Source organism: Telopea speciosissima, chromosome 7, assembly GCF_018873765.1.
Source record: "Telopea speciosissima isolate NSW1024214 ecotype Mountain lineage chromosome 7, Tspe_v1, whole genome shotgun sequence".
Taxonomy (NCBI): Eukaryota; Viridiplantae; Streptophyta; class Magnoliopsida; order Proteales; family Proteaceae; genus Telopea; species Telopea speciosissima.
Window position 1 is genome coordinate 32,366,188 of NC_057922.1, and position 20,221 is coordinate 32,386,408.

The 20,221-nt window shown below is 37.4% G+C and overlaps 2 protein-coding genes across 2 annotated transcripts; both read left to right on the forward strand.

Annotated features, from left to right (window-relative positions):
• Positions 1–216: 216 nt before the first annotated feature.
• On the forward strand, positions 217–4,275 carry LOC122667028 (leucine-rich repeat receptor protein kinase MSP1-like). The gene has a single exon (XM_043863189.1). The coding sequence runs from the start codon at positions 351–353 to the stop codon at positions 4,233–4,235; it is 3,885 nt and encodes a 1,294-aa protein (XP_043719124.1). The 5' UTR covers positions 217–350; the 3' UTR covers positions 4,236–4,275.
• Positions 4,276–14,090: 9,815 nt separating this feature from the next.
• Positions 14,091–19,692, forward strand: LOC122667219 (lysine histidine transporter 2-like). The gene is made up of 7 exons (XM_043863465.1): positions 14,091–14,196; positions 17,208–17,368; positions 17,729–18,503; positions 18,611–18,716; positions 18,954–19,045; positions 19,157–19,225; positions 19,527–19,692. Exons 1-7 carry the CDS (start codon positions 14,149–14,151, stop codon positions 19,623–19,625), a joined length of 1,350 nt encoding a protein of 449 aa, XP_043719400.1. The 5' UTR covers positions 14,091–14,148; the 3' UTR covers positions 19,626–19,692.
• Positions 19,693–20,221: the final 529 nt, after the last annotated feature.

Sequence of the window (20,221 nt, forward strand, 5' to 3'; positions counted from 1 at the left end):
GTGATCGCTATGTGACAAAGAATGCATTTTCTATGTCATCTCATCGTTGTCCAGACTTTTTCTTCCATGTGCTGCCAAATGTACTGCAGGAGTAATGCAAGTTTTCTTTTTAAATTTTCATCCATTTAAAATCAATTACATTTAAAATAAATAAGCATGATTTGGACCTGAAAGCAATATATGCTATTACAGAGTGAATTATGGAGAAGAATTTGAAAATTGACTCTTTGGTATTACCCTGCAACAGATTCTCTCTTTCAGTCCAAAGTGTGGGAGTATTGGAACACTTGAAGTTTTCACTGCCTACAGCTCCTATTCCCTTTTACTTGTTCAACAAAAGCAGGAGCATAATGTCGGCAGTAGCTCTCAGATGGCCAGCTTTTCGTATCCTCACTCTCATCATACTTAGTGTTCTCCACTTATCCTTCTGTGAGGCATATTCCTCTGGCGATCTTGGGTCATTACTTGATCTCAGAAAAGCTCTTTCCCAAAAACAGGAATTAATAAATAGCTGGTTTATCTCAGGAGTGCCATGCAACTGGTCTGGCATAAGATGTGTGGGTCCCAAAGTTCACCAAATAGACCTGTCATGGTTACCTTTCATGCTTCCTTTTCCAAGCTGCATTGGAGAATTCCGAAATCTGAAACTTCTGAACCTTAGCCGTTGTGCCCTTACTGGTCGTATCCCCGATAATTTGTGGAACTTGGAGAATTTAGAGCTTCTGGATTTGAGTGGTAACAAATTAGTTGGGTCTCTGCCGCCGGTTCTCTCGAACTTGAAAATTCTCAAACAACTTGTGCTAGATGACAATAGCTTTTCTGGCAGTTTGCCTTCCACCATTGGGCTGCTTGGAAACCTCATTGAACTGTCCGTTCATGGAAATTCATTCTCTGGAGCTCTTCCATCAGAACTTGGGAATCTAAGTAACTTGGAGTCGCTGGACCTTAGCATGAATAATTTCTCTGGAAGTTTACCTTCTAGCTTGGGCAATCTTTCCAGACTTATGTACTTGGATGCCAGTCACAACAGATTCACAGGACTGATTTTTTCAGAGATTGGAAATTTAAGGGCACTTTTAACACTTGATCTCTCTTCGAACCTGTTGAATGGACCTATACCATCAGAAATTGGCAGATTGCCTGGCCTAGAGTGTATGAAGTTGGGATACAACAATCTCAATGGGGCAATACCAATAACCATTGGCAATATGAGGAATCTGAAGTACCTTGATGTTTGTAGTTGCAGACTCACAGGAAGATTTCCTGATGAAATCTCCAAACTGAAAAGCTTAACATTCTTAAGTATAGAGCGGAACAATTTTGAGGGTGACCTTCCTGTGGGCCTCAGTGAGCTCACAGATCTGGTTATATTTATTGCGAATCATGCAGGGTTTAGTGGAATGATTCCTGGGCAGTTTGGTAACTGCAAGAAGCTTTTCAACCTAGATCTGTCCTTCAACTCTCTTTCTGGTCCATTGCCAGAGGGTCTAGCCGGAATGGAGTCAATTGGCACATTTTCTGTTACTTCAAATCATTTATCAGGCCCAATCCCTCATTGGATTTCCAACTGGAAAAGGGTGAACTCAATTACATTAGAAACAAACTCTTTTACTGGATCTCTACCGCCATTGAAGATGCCATATTTAACGACTTTCAAGATTACTTCAAACAATCTTTCTGGTGAAATCCCACCAAAAATATGTGATGGCAATTCTCTGACAACCCTCTGGCTCTCTGAGAACAAATTCACAGGAAATATTGATGACTCATTCAGGGGATGTTTGAACCTCTCTGATTTGGCACTGATTGGGAACAACCTCTTTGGGCAGATACCGGGCTATTTAATGGAGCTGCCCTTGGTTACTCTACAATTGTCAAACAATGAGTTTTCTGGTGAACTTCCTGAGCAACTCTGGGATTCACAGACCATTATGGAGATAGCTCTGGACAACAATCTGCTTGGGGGTCATATTCCAGAGGCCATTGGCAGGATCACCACTCTAGAGATTCTGCTACTGGATAACAATCTCTTTGAAGGTTTCATACCAAGTTCAATTGGTAAACTAAAAAACCTGACTAATCTGTCACTTCATGGGAACAGGTTGACTGGAGGAATCCCACTAGAGCTCTTTGACTGCACGAAGTTAATATCTATGGATCTGGGTTCAAACAGATTAACAGGTCCAATTTCTAAAGCCATATCCCGGCTGAAACTGCTTGACAATCTGGTGCTCTCTCATAACCAACTATCTGGTCCTATTCCTGATGAGATATGTTCTGGGTTTCAAAATGTACCATTACCAGATTCGGAGTTCATACAGCATTACGGCATGCTAGATCTGTCCTATAACAAACTTGTGGGTCCCATTCCAGAAGCAATTAAGCAGTGCACTGTTGTAAGTGAAATACTGTTGCAAGGAAACATGCTTAATGGAAGCATCCCCTATGGTATTGCTGCTTTGGAAAACTTAACTCAGCTTGATCTGTCTTTCAATTATTTGACAGGTCCTGCTCTACCATTGTTCCTTGAACTTAGAAACCTTCAGGCTCTTCTGCTTTCACATAATCAGGTAACTGGTTCAATACCCGACGAGCTTGGGTCTATGATGCCAAGCTTGACGAAGCTCGATTTGTCCAAAAACTTGCTCACTGGTCCCTTGCCATCATCCATCTTCAGTATGGGGAGTCTTACCTACATAGATGTTAGCCTAAATTCCCTATCAGGGGCCATCTCATTCATCGGAAGTAATGTTAGAATGAGCTCTCTTTTGTTTCTAAATGCCAGCAACAACCTTTTCTCTGGCATCCTATCCGATGCAATCTCCAATTTGACAACCCTTTCTTCCCTAGATCTTCATAAAAACAGTTTCACTGGAAGCTTGCCTCCGTCAGTCTCCAACCTTGCTTCGTTAACATACCTTGATGTCTCATCCAACAATTTTCAGGGATGGTTTCCATGTGATGTCTGTGGCATAGCAGGTCTTGAATTTGTCAATTTTTCTGGAAACAAGTTCAAAGGATATGTCCCAGAAAGTTGTGTCATCACCAAATCATGTATGTCTGATGGTCCCATTTTTCCTTCTTTGAGACGCTACCCACCCTTACCAGCTTTTACGGAAGCCTCGATGTGGGGCATTGTACTTGGTGCTATGTTTAGCTTTCTTGCCTTGTTCTGTTGTCTGCTCAGGTGGAGGATACTGCGACAAGAAGCTGTAGCTCTTTCTGCGAGCAAAACCAAGCCTGTGAAGGAAGTTGAGCCGGCCTCCAGTGATGAACTTCTGGGTAAGAAACCAAAGGAGCCACTGAGCATCAACATTGCGACTTTTGAGCACTCTTTGCTACGGCTGAATCCCGCTGATATCTTATCATCAACAGAAAATTTTAGCAAGACTCACATCATCGGTGATGGTGGGTTTGGCACAGTGTACAAGGCATTATTACCTGAGGGTCGAACCATTGCTGTCAAACGTCTGAATGGGGGGCACTTCCAAGGTGACCGTGAGTTCTTGGCTGAGATGGAGACAATTGGAAAGGTCAATCATGAGAACTTGATTTCATTGCTCGGTTACTGTGTATATGGAGATGAGAGGTTCCTGATTTATGAATATATGGAGAATGGCAGCCTTGATGTTTGGTTGAGGAACCAGGCAGATGCAGTGGAGGCCCTTGACTGGCCAACCCGGTTTAAAATTTGTCTGGGCTCAGCTAGGGGCCTTGCTTTTCTGCATCATGGATTTGTTCCTCACATCATTCACAGGGACATAAAGTCAAGCAACATATTGTTAGACAACAAATTTGAGCCACGGGTGTCTGACTTCGGCCTTGCACGTATTATTAGTGCATGTGAGAGCCATGTAAGCACTGTTCTTGCAGGGACATTTGGGTATATACCCCCTGAGTATGGGCAGACCATGGTGGCCACGACCAAGGGAGATGTTTATAGCTTTGGGGTGGTGATGCTGGAGTTGCTAACTGGTAGAGCTCCAACAGGGCAGGCAGATGTTGAGGGTGGTAATCTGGTAGGGTGGGTAAGATGGATGGTGGCAATGGGGAGGGAGGATGAAGTGTTGGATCCTTGCATGTCATGTTTGTACCAATGGAAGGAACAGATGAAACATGTGCATGCCATTGCCAGGGCGTGCACCGCTGATGAACCATGGAGGAGACCAACCATGTTTGAAGTAGTGAAGTTGTTAAAGGAGATTAAGACAACTGAGAATGGTAATGGAGATTGAATCCAATATGCTTATGTGAAGCTGCATCAGGAGGTATTGAAGGTCTGTAAACTATACATGCAGCAAATGTGCGACAGTAAAGGTTACATTGAAAGACATATGTGAAGTGTTTTAAAAGGAAAATATACAAGACCCGAAACAAATACGTATACTATGAAACCAGGACTTGCTAATCTCTGACTGTTATCTGTGGAGGAGGAATTACTGCATTTATCTTTCATTCATCACTCTTTTTTTTCCCTTCACGTTACTATTCTAAGTAGACCTGACTTTTACTTGTTCAGTGTGTGTGGAACTGTGGATTGGGTTGAAGGCATTATTACCATGACCAGTGTTATCTTTATTTAACTTAAGCCCGAAGACACCTGTTCTTCCTTTTGTTCCAAAATAGTTGAGTGATCCCTTGGAAGATTTGACCTACCTGTTTCCGTGGATTTTTTTTTTTTTTGGGGGGGTGGGAATAATTATTTGAAGGAAGAGGATTCCTGAGCAAACAGCAAAGGAGTGTGACGGGCAGCAAGGTCATTTCATGTGAGAAGGAGAGAGAGACACTGAGGTGCTAGTGTACTTTACTTCAACGGCTAAGATTTACCATGTTAAATTTTATGAACAGATAAACACCAAGGTCTCCTCCTTACATGTTAAATTCAGATCAATACAAGTTTTACAGGTGAGATACAAGGAATCAAAATTGCATGACTACCAAAAATGTGCATGGCATGGATACAATTGGAAGGGTGCATGGACATACACGAGAGGGTGAATGGTTGAATTTGAGACTAAAATTTGACATATGGTAATCCCAAGGGACAGCGTAGTTGGCAGGGATGAGGCCTAAGGAAGCTTAAGGTCTTGAGTTCGACTCCGTGTCCTCCCTTGGGACCACCCGCTTGAGAAGAAACTCCCTGGTGAACATGAGGGCCCCAGTATCTCCCGGTTCATCTGTGTTGAGGGATTGTGCACAAATCCTGGGAGAATTAGTTGGCCGCAGACCAGACACCTCCAATTCCCCAAAAAACAAAAAAACAAAAATTGACATATGGCCTTTTCAGACCGTCGTTAAACATCAAACAAAGTCAGAAAATTCTTTACTAGCTACATCACTCTTGGAAATTTGTGCCACTTTGGGTTTATAATATCAATTATCCGTTAGTCTGTCTATTACATGGTTTTATAATATCATTTCCCATTAATTAGTTTAGGGAAAATTACATCCGCCCCTGTACTTTGGCCTAACTACACGTTTCTTCCCTTAATTTTCCCACTTTACATTTTGAGCCCTTATGGCTGACGGTGTGAGAGTGTTGTTAGTTAATAGTTTGAAAAGACAGTATTACCCTTTACTAACAAATTAAAACTGCATTTCCTATTCTACCCTTTTCATCATCTTCAACCTAAAACACCTCTTTCTTTCCTCCTCCACCGCCAGCACCACCAATACCACCTCCACCACTATTGCCGCTGCCTCCTCTTCCTCCTCCACCGCCAACACCATCACCACCGTCACCGTGGACAGTGATATACGAGGGTCTAACCTGCCAATGAAACTCAAATTTGATATTAAATAATTAATGGCCAAATAGAAAGCTCATATTTAAGGATCCCAAAAATATGGTTTCATGAGAGCTTGCACCAGAAACCATAAACACCTTCTATAGATCAAACTCATTCCATTGTTTCAGATTGGTTGCAGAATGTGGTCTAAAGGGAAAAAATAGAGGGCACAAGCAAGTTGCTCCGATTTGCATATGGCTTTGGAAGACCGCCACCTCCACCGCCGTTTAATTTCTTAAATATAGGTGATTTTTCTCGTCCGCCGTTCTCCTCTGGTATCATTGTAGTAGTCTGATAAAAACAGAGGTCGGAGAACATGGGCATGAACCTTCACCGTCTGAGGTTGGACCCAGCTGCTGCTGATTTCCAGGCTTCTGTTGGTGCTGGGGTCCAGAGCGATTCTGACTCGTCCTCGGTCGTCGATTTCAGCCACCACCCACAGAGTTCTCCTAGGAGATTCGATTTTGACCTGAATCTCCCCCCTGCGCCGAAAATTGTTTGATACCTCAATTTGGGCGTCGCCGGTTCAGATGGGACTTTTTTTCCCCAAAAAAAATATTTTTATTTCTCGCTTCTTTAGTTTTGAACAAAAAATCGAGAGCGGAATTGTATGTAAATGTTTTTTTTTTATTTTAATCCAACACTGGTTCTTTTGCAACTGAAAAATCAAAAGTTTCTCCATGTTGTTCGTTACTACAGCCATTGTAACCTTTTCACTGAAGAGATAGAAAACGCAAAGATGGGTTTCTCCATGTTGAAATTGCCCTTTGTTTTTTTGCAGGTTGAATGGTTTTAGATGAAGAGATAGAAAACGTAGAGATGGGTTTTGAGTCGCAGGAGTGATTTTTTCTTTATATTGATTCTCTCTGGGTTTGCGGAGAATTGGTTTACAGGAGAACTGAAAGCCTAATTCCATAGTGGAGTGTTAAAATCGATAACGCTATCAAGGAGAAAATTTCCAAAAGATATGTGAAGAAGAAGAGAGGGGGAGGGGGGAACAGTAGAAAAATTAGGGCTTTGTGATCTGGAATCGTAGAATAAGAAACCAAAAGAACCAGCTATCGCGATGATGAAACGATGTTCCCTGATGGATCATATGATTCGAAACCTACGAAACAACGATTCTAACTATCCATGGGAGCCTCAGTAGGGTTTCTGGTTTATAACACCACAAGCTCGAAGGATATATCGGTTGGTGGAAGGAAGAAGACGATGATGGAGAAGAAAAGAAAAAGAAGATCAACAGTGGAGAAGGTTCAGCTAGGTTACCTACCGTTAGGGTTTAGTGAAGTGGAGAGGAAGAGATGGAGGTACTCCATTTTTGTTCTCGCCGGAGTTTGCAGGAGCAGGTCAGGATTGGAGGAGCAGGAAGAGGAGGAAGAAGAAGGGTAAAAGGGTCTATTTACATGGATCAAAGGTTAGTGTGGGGATTAAATCAAAAGGGTAACTGAGTCATCTCACAAGGATCAGGGTTAGTTTGGGGATTATGAAAATTTTTACTATGCCACATCAGCATTTAACAGACGGATAGTAACGACAGGGGTAATAGTAGTTATTTTCAAAGTAGAGGGGAGGGATATGTAAGGTGGGAAAATCAAGGGAAAGAACGTATAATTAGGTCAAAGTACAGGGGAGGCGGATGTAATTTTCCCATTAATTTATTAATACAACTCCCAACGATTAAATATATATAATATAAACCATGCACTTCAATTGTTTTTGGAAGTCTATCTAGCTACGACAATGAGCTCGTCCTGATCATTGACTTTTGGTAGTAATGGTGGGTTGTCGCTTGTAGTTTTAGAATTCTGCATAAATTGGTAATCATCATTCATCAAGACACCTTGACAGTCGTAGATAAAAGGTGAAATTAAATAATTTGATCATTAATTATAATATTTCTCCAATTTTATACAATTAATATTCCTTTTACTAACTTTAATATTTCAATCTTTACCAAAAAAAAAAAAAACTTTAATATTTCAAGTAAGGCATCAACTGTACTTTAATATAGTGTAGGATCAGATATTGGAGGACTAATATATCGCGATAATTATGTGTTTAAACAAACACCAAAGAATCATGAAAAAAAACAAAATCAGAGCAAAGATGACATAGATGTAACGTGGTTTACACACCAATGTGATGTGCTACGTTCACAAGTGAAAGTGAAATGTTGCTTTATGTAATGGAAGAAGCTTATAGTTGAGATCTTTCAAGAACAACCAAATGGCTTCAAAAACTCTCTTCTCAAAAACCCTAACCCAAAAATCCCAAAATCTGACTTCTTTCCATTTAGTTATACAACTAGAAAAGAAAACAAATAAATATTCTTCCCAATGGGTTGATCCATCGGGTTGGATTGGGTCGTATCATCATAGACCTCAGAAAAATTCTTATTTGGGTCACCACCAAAAAATGTTGGAGTTGAGTCAATCTTAAAAAATAGTACAAGAATTTGAGATACACATAACATTATGAAAAATTGTTAGGTTTTTTGTTTTTTGTTTTTTTTTAAATTTTTTTTTTTTACTTAAAAACAATGTAAAAATAAAAAAGTTTCCAAATGAAATCTTATCTTCTTTTTCTTTGAATTGACTTTACTAACGACTTTCTCTTTTCACATAGCTTTTTCTTGGAAACAAAGGAACATTTTATTTAATGATCAAATTAAATGGTTTTTTAATTAGTTTGAAATGGATTCTACAATCTTTATCAATATATAATTCATATTCTTCACCTTCTTATGAAATCATGAAAGAAGACATATGTGGAGATTTGGGGGACCCACCCCATTTGATTTTCTAAATAGTTCGTTGATTGGTGGGATTTTATCGGATCATGGCCGGGCTTCTCTAAAGTTGACTTGGGTTTTTGTTTTTTTTTTGGTTTGGTAGAAGACATGGGTTTTTGTCTGGTATGATTATTCTTTTGCTTCTCATTTTTGGGTCGTTGGTCTCTTTCTTTGGTTTAGGTTCCCTTGCCCTCATACTCTTTGATTAGTTGGGAGCCTGTCCTTTGCCCTCGTACTCTTTGATTAGTTGGGAGCCTGTCCTTTAGTTGTATGTATAGTCTTTCTTTCTTTTACAATAAATTTGATATTATCTACAAAAAAAAAAGAGTCTATTATTTGATGTAAATCAATTTTTTTCTCTATAATAAATTAATTTAAATTAACATAGTCTACTTTATTGTCTGATTTAATTTTTTTTTTTTTTTGTTTCTCTACAATAAATTGGTTTAAATTAACATTTTAGGGGTCCTCGTGTGGCTTTCTTGATTATATCTTGGATAAAGATTCTCTACACCCTATGCATGAGATGGTGGTAACAGGGAAGAGATTCGATCCTTAGGGATCTCTCTCTCTCTCTCTCTCTCTCTCTCTCTCCCATATGATTTCTTTAATCCATATTAATGATCAGGTTGCGTAGTTTAATTTTGGGCTTGGGTTAAATTTAGGTGACATGAAAAAAACATGTAAAAATCTTCTACCGTACTGCAAGATGTGCACCGCATACCCTGCAATATGGTAGAGGATTTAGACTTGAAAAAGCCATTAGGTAAAAAATTTAAGAAAAGAAGGATATTTTCGTATTGATCACACCAACCTATAGACACAATTGTAAGTAGTATTTTTTAGGGAAAATTTCATGGACACTTCCTAAAAATATCAAATATCTCATAAATTTACCAAACTTAGTCAAAATGTCACAGACACCCCCTAGTTTTATGAATTTATTTCAACTTAGTCCACTCCGTTAGTCTTTGCAGTTAAGTGTCTGTTAACTCTTTTTAAAGGGCGAAATTACCCTTATTTATGAAATCTCCATAATACCCTTAAGGGTGAAATCCCAAATACAAACCATTCTGTTCATGGGACCCACCATTTCTTCTTCATTCTTCTTCGTTTCTTTCTGCTCCACCGCTGCAACCTCCGACCACCAACGATTCAAAAACATCTGCGTTAACTCACAGGTTCATAATCCATCTCTTCTACTTGATTCTTGAGATTCAAAGAGAAGCAATAACAGTAGCGAGTGGCAAAGAACAGAAAATGAGTTTGACAAGCAGAGCTTGGATCGTGGCTGCAAGCGTTGGGGCTGTAGAAGCAATGAAGGATCAAGGGTTCTGTAGATGGAATTACACCTTCAGATCCCTCCATCAACACGCCAGGAACAATTGCGGATCTCTTTCCCAGGCCAACAGATTTCTCTCTTCTTCCTCTTCTACACTAACGATGTCTAAGAAGATGGTTCCGAGCGATGAACAAATGAAGCAATCGGAAGAATCTCTAAGAAAAGTTTCATCTAAGACTGAAAGCTTGCGTTTCATACAAGGTTAAAGGAGCAGGGTGGGGTGGAGTTGCAGGAAAGAGGTTGCAAGAGGAGAAAGAAGAAGTCCCATGGCCCCCATTCCCTGTTCTTGCTTCTTCTGCTGTCAATCAAAGAGAAAATGAAAAGGGTTTCAAATGTTGGATTTGGATTTGGTTGAGTGGGAGAAATAAAAAAATAAAAGAGGTTTAAATGGGGTGTTAGAGAAGAAAATGGGACCGGCGATGGTATTTTGGATTTCAGGAAACAAAAAAACAAATAGAAAAAATGGAAGTGAAAGTGGGTCAGTGGGTTCAGTGGTGTGGAGAAGAAATACAAGGGGTAAGAGAAGATGAAGATGCAGTGACAGCGGCAGCGTCAGCGGTCAGCGGCAATGGCAGCGGTTAGCGGTTAGCGGTTAGCGGCCACCGCAACAGTTAGCGGCAACGACAGTGGGAACGGCCAGCGGCAACGGCAAGACGATGAAGAGAATGATTTGTATTTGGGGTTTTAACCTTAAGGGTATTATGGGAAGTTCACCATGGGTAAAGGAAAATAACTAAGAGGGTAAAATCGATATTTTATCTTAGGGGTAACCCTGCCTAACCTCAGGAGTGTCTGTGACATTTTGACCAAGTTTGGTAAGTTTATGAGATATTGGATACTTTTAGGGGGTGTCTGTGAAATTTTCCCTATTTTTTTATTTTCAACTCGTTTTATAAATTCTAGATTATTTAATACCAAGTTGTATCATTTTCTGCCATTTTGTGTAGAAAACAAATAATCCATATATTAAACGTGCTGGATTATTGATCATGTTAATTAATGTTGAGATTTGGGAGGTAATCCTCTTATGTCGTATGCATAGTTGGAAAATCAGGTTTTTCGACTCAACTTGTCCTTTTCAAATCCTGTTGAGTCGGTCAGGTCAAACGTGATCACTGTAAGTTTTTTTTTTTTTTTATTAATTATCTTCCTCCTCTTTCTCTAAGTGAGGAGGGCCTGAAGCTATTGTTGTTTCACAAGTGTGAAGAAAAAAAGAGGCAAATATTGAAAACAACAAACAAAATTCTAAGGTTTTGTTTAGTTGTAGACCAAATTTATGGTCTATGAATAATATATCGCCCAATAAAAAAAATCAGACTCGATGAATTTCACATGACTCAAGGCAAAAACATTGAGTCAATAAAAACTCGAACCTAGTCTGGTCATTTCTTAACTTGGCAAATCTTCATGACTCTTGATCAGATTTCATGTGTTTTTTTTTTTTTTTTAACTCAACTTAGGCGAGATACCTGACCAAGTTTCATGCTTTTTTTAACTCAACTCGGGTGACTCGCCCGAGCCAAAACCTAGTTTTTCAACTATGACTCATACATATGTGTTTGGGGTTTTATGGCCGAACCATTTTGTATTGATTTTCAATAAAATAGGATAGAATTTGTTAAAATATTTCTATATCTATCTCTATCTATTTATTTATTATATATGTATTATAGCATAATAAATAAATAGATAAAATATAGAAATATATCTAAATAGAATATTTTGAATATAACTCTAATTATTTAATTTAATAAATATAAAATTGAAATGAAATAAAACAGAAATTTAAAATGAACGATTATATTATAAAATCTATGATTATTATATTAATATATTTATTGGTTATATTGATTGTACACACGTATTTGTAATTAGGGAAAATGTTCTCCGAGGTTGGGGCAGGCCACGCCCAAACACAGTGGAGGGCAAAATGTCCGCACTGCCCCCCTATGAAAGACAGAAATTACACCCCCCCCCGAGATGCTAGCGCATACTCTCATTGGCTGCCATGCACACGTGGCCCTATGCTCCCCCTCAGAGAACGATCTCCCTTGTAGTTATTCTACAATTGCATGGACAGCTTCAGTTGCTAAAGGGGTTCAACCAGATGTGCAGTATGGGCAGACCTGAGAGACCTTCAAAGAAACTTGTGTGGAGAAGTGTAGTTGTTGCGTATATAGTGGTAGCCATATGTTACTTCCCAGTTTCAATCATAGGTTACTGGATGTTTGGAAATGCTGTGAAAGACAACATTCTTATATCTCTAGAGAAACCCAGGTGGTTGATTGCTATGGCTAACATGTTTGTTGTCATCCATGATATTTGGAGTTATCAGGTGATCATCTGTAACTTCTTGCATATATGGGTTATTGATAATAAGGGTTGATATTCTCTGGGGGAGGGGCGTGACCCCTTCATGCGCACAGGGTCAGTGAGAGCACGTGCATTGGCATCATGGGGGTGGGGAAGAATTTCTGCCTTTCATTGAGGGTGGAGTGGTCATTTTGCCCCGCTTTGTCTAGGCGTGGCGGTACACTCCCCCATGGAGAACTTTTCTCCTAATAATAAATTACTAAGTTTCATCTACAACTTGCCTAGGAAAATACAATGCTTCACTACAACTTGCCACATGAGGGTATATATAGTCAGGTCTATGTGATAGAGGACCTCACCTACAAACCTAAGTCAATTTCATTAGTAAAATTTTACTCCAAAGTGAGTAAAGCGAGTAGCTCAAAATTACAAAGATTCTATTTTTGTAATATTTGTTGTTCTCTCATCATGGCAGTTTGGCGGTTTTATATATTAGAACTCTATATCAAATTTTGAGCCACTTTCTTTATTGATTCTTTAAATTTTGCTATTGAGATGGATCTCTATGAGGTCATCTATGGACCCACTTGTGTATTGCCAAGCGACAAGTCATGAAGTATAACACTACAAACAAAAAGGGTTTCCAAGGTTTGTTGCAATAAGATTGTAGTTTTACTTTTTTATCTCGTCTTATTCCTAAAAATTATTTTAATCATAGGTAAAAAAAAAGATTTTCAAAATAAGTTAAAAGTGACTTATTTATTATGACATTTTCAAAAAATTGTCATTGTCCATGAGTTTTCAAAATAAATTGAAAGTAACTTATCATTATGTCATTTTTAAAAACTATCATTGTCCATGTGAAATGACAATATTATCCATACATTAAATAACTTTTAAAAATTAAAATAAAGACAAAAAAGTGAGGTTACAACTTCTTAGTCCATCCGGTAGGGGGACACATTAATTATTGGTAACCTTCTTCCTTTACTTTTGACTGTTTCAACTTCCTTGCATCATGTGGTTGCATCATGTGGCTGCCATCAACAAACCAAGAAAGTATAGTTTATATATATTGATTTATAAATTGGGTATGTCTAATATATTTAAATTGGGAAGTAGTTTTCTGTTTGAAAGTGCGGCCTGCAGAGGTGTCTTTTCACATTGGAAGGAGAGAGATAGACTCACGGGAGTATTGGCGTAGGCCACACTCTCGAACAGAAATCTTTTTTGCATATAAATTAGTGAAATATTTTTATCTGCTTACATATGTTAGAGTGTCTTGTATGTGATATAGTTGAATTAATCTCGGGTTCATGGATGGATGGATGGGTTTGCAGATCTTCATAGCATTTGGATGTATGTTGATGATTACATCATCCATTGGTGGACATAGGGAGATTATTATAGAGGCCAATAAGTACAAGTTTTACTCTTAATTAATTAAGATTATCAAATCAAGATCACAAGTACTGAAGGTTGTTTGTACAGAAGCCGTGTTGACTTTTGGGAGTTTCTAAGAATTCCACTAACTTTTTTTTTTTTTTTTTTTTTGTTTTAGAAAATTCCACTAATTTTCAAGAAATATTTTTTTAATCAATCTGACTTTTCTTTTTAAAAAATATGTACACACAATATATTCAATTTTTTTTTTTGATGAAACACAATATATTCATTTTTGGTAAACAATAAAGAAACACAATTCATGCCATTTAGTATGGCCCACCTTATTATAAATGTGACACTACTAAAGTAACAAAGAATCTTTAATCTTTAAATACCGGATGTCTCTCTATCACTTTTTCTACAAATTGCACTTCTCTCTTCTGCTCCTTCTTCTTCTTCTTATTAATCTCTAAGAATCTATCTGTTTATCTTCCCTTCCCTTGCAATTCTATTTCTCATAAGCCATGGAAATTCAAAATGAGCAATATGATGATCAGAAGAATTCTTTCGAGGTATGGTTTCTCTCTCTCTCTCTCTCTCTCTCTCTAGTCATGCTCGTTCTCTTTTTATTCATTGGATTGTTATGATTTAAGAGAAAAAGAATGCTGCCTAGTCATGTTTCCACGAGGGGGGAAAATGATCATCTCACCCCTCCTGTCGGATATATGTTCTTGCGCATCCCCTCATTGGCCCTATGCTGGTGTAGGGCTACACGACCTGTTCATCGTCCCATGTGCTTCTAGGGTGATTTTTCTTCTCATTTTTTTTCTTTTAAATAGATTAGAGTGGTTGATTGATTGAAAATGGACACGGAAGGGTTAGATCGGCTTTAGTTTCTGTGGGTGCTTTGGTGGGAATCGATTAAAACCTTAGAAAACAAATCAGAAAGAAAAATAAATAAATAAATAAAGATTTCCACAAATATGTGATATTTAAAAAAAATCTAAATACAAGAATGAAAGATTAAAGAATATTCTTAGCTGATTCCAATATTAGTTGTAGGAATTAATATTAATCAGGATTAAGATAGACCACAGCGAATTCCATTGATTCTAATCCAATTCTTGAAACCATAATTCCCTCAATGCTCTTGAATCTTAGACGAATGCTATTTTTTTTTTAAGGAAAACGGTTCTTTGAACAGCTAGAGTAGGCTACACTAGCATTTTTGTGGCCATTTGTCTCCTTCAAAGTGAAAATGACTTTCTGCCCCTCGAATGTATGAATATTGCTTTATTGAATTTCATTGATGTGTTTCCCTCTCTGCCACTCCCTCTCCCTTTTTTTTAATATCTAATTGTGGATTAATTATAATAATAGTCATGTGAAATCACAAAGCAAGTTCATGTCTCAGTCATGAAAGTTGATTTTACTTTTGTCGTCACTTTTAATGCCTTTCTATGTTCATACCCTGTGTGTGTTCTCATTGGTCCCCGCACTGATGCATGCGTTACATGAGCAGACAATGATATCTTGCCCGGCCCTAAACTTTTATATATCATTAAGCTAGCCAGATTAATTGGAATAATAAAAAAAAGAGATTATTAAACAACCAAGTTATAATAAAGAGAAACATAAATTTCATCAATGTTTTTAATATAATATATATTACATTTTTAGTTTGTACAAATATGTAACATCAATATTTCGTACTTGATATATATATTGTTAGCAAAGATGCATATTTTGGGCGCAATTTATAGAAAACTTATTTGAACAACCCACTTTGCTTAAATTACAAAATTGGAATAATAATGCGGTGATTATGACACTTGGATAGATAGTATATGGTCTTGATTGAGCCACATGTCAAATTTTGGAGTCTAATTAGTTCAATACCCTCCAATGAATTGGTATGCATCCCTATGTATGTCCATGCATATGGTCAATATTGTGATTTTTTCTTTGTCTTGAATTGTCTCGTCTTTATTTTGTTATTTGACAAACTTTGTTTAAGATGAAATTTAATATCTGAGCAGAAGACCTTGGGGTATACTTGTGTATAAAATTTAGGCTCATTGTATCTTCCATATGCCAAATATGTGGTTCCCCTTAAGACGGACCTTTCAAGAAATTAAAAAGGAGATAGAGAGAGAAAGAGAGGGTCCACTTTTTAATCATGTCAACAAGATATGGCAACTCCAATGATGTGGATCAAGTAATACAACATATGAAGATTGTTGTATTAATTTTTTCTCATAAAAAAAAAAAGGGAAGCAGTTTTTTGTACGGGAGTGTGGCCTACCGCCTACGCCAGAACTCCTATGTGTCTATCTCTCTCCTCCTTAAAACAAGGGGTAGAGGTGTCTTTTCACATGGGGAAGAGAGAGATAGACTCATGGGAATGCTGGCGAAGGCCACACTCCTGGACAAAGAACTTTTTCCCAAAAAAAATTATAGTATTAATTTTGCGTAAATGGGCAATCTTATCATGTCATGTTTATGTCATATTACTTGTATCTAGGGGCATGCTTCCATCATTCCTACATCCGAAACTTGATCTTATCCTTTGATCAAAAAAAAACTTGATCTAACACATCTATTATTGGTCACACCTTTAATTAATCTGATGAATATGTTGTCTACATCAGCAGAGGTATTTTTGGTTGTGCCCTATCGATCTTTTATTAATGAAGAAAAGATTTTCTTATGTAGTCATTCTCACTAATTTTAAGGGTAAAATAGTGGTATCATCAAATTCCTGAATATAAGAACCTGAAAACTTAATCATGGCGTAAAAAAGCAAACACACAACAGAAAGAAAACAATCACACAATTGAAATACAAAAATACCCCATGGCGATAAGATTACCTATGTCCAAAATGAGATGGGAACCGCTTCACTAACAATAGTGAATACGTTTATTATAGATTCTCATTCCTCACGCGTCTTCTCAGTAGGGAATTCCCTCGCAAAAAATTGATAGTAAAACATATATAGGTACAATATACAGAAATATCCACTAACCTTAAAAAATTTTCCTCAAAGCGGTCTCAAGCGTTTAGGTCGTTCAAAACCTACCAGCTTAATTTTAACGGCTCTCTAGAGTCAACCCACAAACCTATGCGACAAAATACAAGACATCTTACCCCATCATTGAACTGTTACTTAGTATGTGTTTTTAAGTCTCTATGTGCCTTTATATATTTATGCAATTTTAGATGAATTCATTGGACAGTTGAAATTTGAATTAATTAGAAGAAAAAAAAATAAAGGTCACAAATTGGCTTTAAGGGCATGTAAAGTTTTGTGAGTTATTAATTTCGATCTTATGGCTCACTAAATATGAGTCATATTCTTGGTTTTTCAAATGGTTGAGTTTAAATTTTAGTTTAGATTTTTCAAACTCATCTTAAACCTTTATGATAGAACACATATGGAGCTAGCTAGGTTTCACATTGATTTAAAAGTTGGACCAATCCAAGTCACAATTGATCCTGAGTTTTATTCTTTTTGGTGTTTTTGGATCTGACTTTTCTCTTGTTTTTTCTTGTGGGCAAAAATTGAAATACCCAAATTAAGGTGCAGAAAGAGGGAACAGGGAAAGATAAATCTCTAGACGAATGGCTTCCCATATCTAGTAAGAGGAGTGGAAAATGGTGGTACTCAACCTTCCACAATGTCACTGCCATGGTTGGTGCTGGTGTCCTCAGCCTTCCCTATGCCATGGCCCAGCTTGGATGGTAATTAATTAAGTATATTCTTTTGTCTTAACCAAAATCAAATCATGTTCTTTTATGCTTGATATGATCCACACAATTAAAACTCTAATATATCAAGTAATTAATTAATTAATTTTGGTTTCTAAAAGCCAACTTTTCTCTTGCTATATAAAATGACATCTTTCTAATGGGTTTTAAATTCTAAGTCATTCTCTAGCTAATACCCTTTTGTCAATAATTAATGTTGGAAATTTAGGCTGTGTTTGGTATGCATTCTAGGCCAAATTGCCTGATTTTTTTAAAACAAATTAATTAAATTTCTTGTTTAATTTTTTGGCATATAAGGGTTTTAATTAATTATATATTGTTGTTGTTAATTAGGGGTCCTGGTGTGGTTATCCTTGTACTATCATGGGTAATCACTCTTTTCACACTATGGCAAATGGTTGAGATGCATGAGATGGTTCCAGGGAAAAGGTTTGATAGGTACCATGAGTTGGGTCAGCATGCTTTTGGTGAAAAACTTGGGCTTTGGATTGTGGTACCTCAGCAATTGATTTGTGAAATTGGAGTGGATATTGTGTACATGGTGACAGGAGGGACATCACTACAGAAATTCCATGATACTGTCAGACCTGGAAAACATATCAAGCTCACCTACTTTATCATGATTTTTGCTTCTTGTCACTTTGTTCTTGCTTTCCTTCCAAATTTCAACTCCATCACTATTATTTCTCTAGCTGCTGCTGTCATGTCCTTGAGCTATTCTACAATTGCTTGGACAGCAACAATTGCCAAGGGGGTTCAACAAAATGTGCAATATGGGTATCCAGCAACAACCACAGCAGGAACTGTGTTTGACTTCATGGGTGCCCTTGGTAATGTTGCTTTTGCTTATGCTGGACACAATGTGGCATTGGAAATCCAAGCAACAATTCCTTCTACACCTGACAGACCTTCTAAGATACCTATGTGGAGGGGTGTGCTTTTGGCCTATATGGTTGTTGCCATATGTTACTTCCCGGTCGCGCTCATCGGTTACTGGATGTTCGGCAATTCGGTGTCGGCTAACATTCTTATCTCACTAAACAAACCCGCATGGTTGATTGCTATGGCTAACATGTTTGTGGTCATCCATGTTATAGGGAGTTACCAGGTAACAATCAATACATTCCCCTTCCGATCCCCTTAATTTGTAGTGTATCTTCATCAATTATAACATATCTGATCTTTTCTTTTCTTCTTGTTATTGTTTGAGTATAGATTTTTGCCATGCCAGTGTATGACATGATAGAAACTACATTGGTGAAGAAGTTTCATTTCAAGCCTTGTTTTCGACTTCGATTCTTTTCAAGGACCACATATGTTGGTAATTATTTTCTTACCCTAACTAATATGTTAATTAGGGGTGGTTTCAATTCAGGCAAAAGTAACAATCCCACATTGAATGTGAGTATGTAGTGAGATATATGTGGAGACTTATTATAGGTGTACTCGATCGGGCACTCTCTCCTTAATCGCTAGCTTTTAAGGATGAAATATTCAACCCAAGTCCTAGTCCTTAATTGATCATATATCTTCTTTTCTGTTTTTTTTTTGAGTGCAGCATTGACTATGTTCATTGGTATGACCTTCCCTTTCTTTGGTTCACTTCTTGGATTCTTTGGAGGATTTGCTTTTGCCCCAACAACATACTATGTGAGAGCTAATTAAATTTCTTTCTTCTTCTTCTTCTTCTTCTTCCCATATATATGTTGAATACATATTTTATGTTGTTAACTGATCTCCACTTTCTTGTGAAATTTTCAGCTTCCTTGCATCATGTGGCTTGCCTTATACAAGCCCAAAAAATTCAGTTTATCTTGGATTCTAAATTGGGTAAGTTAAAATTAACGAGAATTATATATATTATTGCTTTTGGATTATATAGGGAAGCTAGCCGTTCTCTGCGTGGGATGCAGGGCCACGCTGCACACGCCAGCCAATGAGAGCACGTGGCAGCACAATGGGTGGTGGAATTTCCGTCATACTTGGGGTTATGGCGATCATTCCGTCACCCATTGTGGATGGCGTGAACTTTTTCTCATATATATATATATATATTCTTAATTGGTGTTTGTGGCAGTAGTAGTAGTAGTTGAGGTGATAATGAATTTTGCATTCTATGTTTGCTCTGTAGTTCTGCATAATAGTAGGCATTCTGTTGACGATCTTAGCACCCATCGGTGCGCTAAGGCAGATTATTATTGAAGCCAGTACCTACACATTTTACTCGTAGATGAGATGATCAAGAGAAAGAAGAAGATTTGTTGTTAGTAGATAAATCAGAAAAGATGAAGATGAAGATGAAGATGCTCGCGATGATGTACCATTAATGCTTATCTTATTAAACAAAGTTTTTTATTTTTATTTTAATGTCTTTTAGTGAAAAAGGCTTTTAATTAGTTGATTTTATGTATAATGTCTCAGGCTTTGTAAATAATAAGGGATTTATTATTGCCTTGCATTGAATTTAATGGGGGATGTTGGAAATTTTTTATTGATAAAAACACTCTGTATTTGTCTCTGCATTTAAAATAAAAAAAAAAGAGTATATTTTGTAATTTTAATATTTTTTTTTCTACCTTTGTTTTTTAATTTGTAAAATTAAAAAGTCATATATGAACCGATTTATTCAACAAAAGGGCGGAAGGACTTTCTTCTTCGCTCATGGAGTTGCCTAATCGTAGACCACTCTTCATTTGTTGGGCGCTTTAGAATGATCCCATTTTATAAGCTTAATCTCGGGAGAATTAGTTTCGCCAGTCTAATGACTTAACATACAAATTAATATTATATATGTACCCTCTATGTGGTACACTCCCGCTTGTTCAT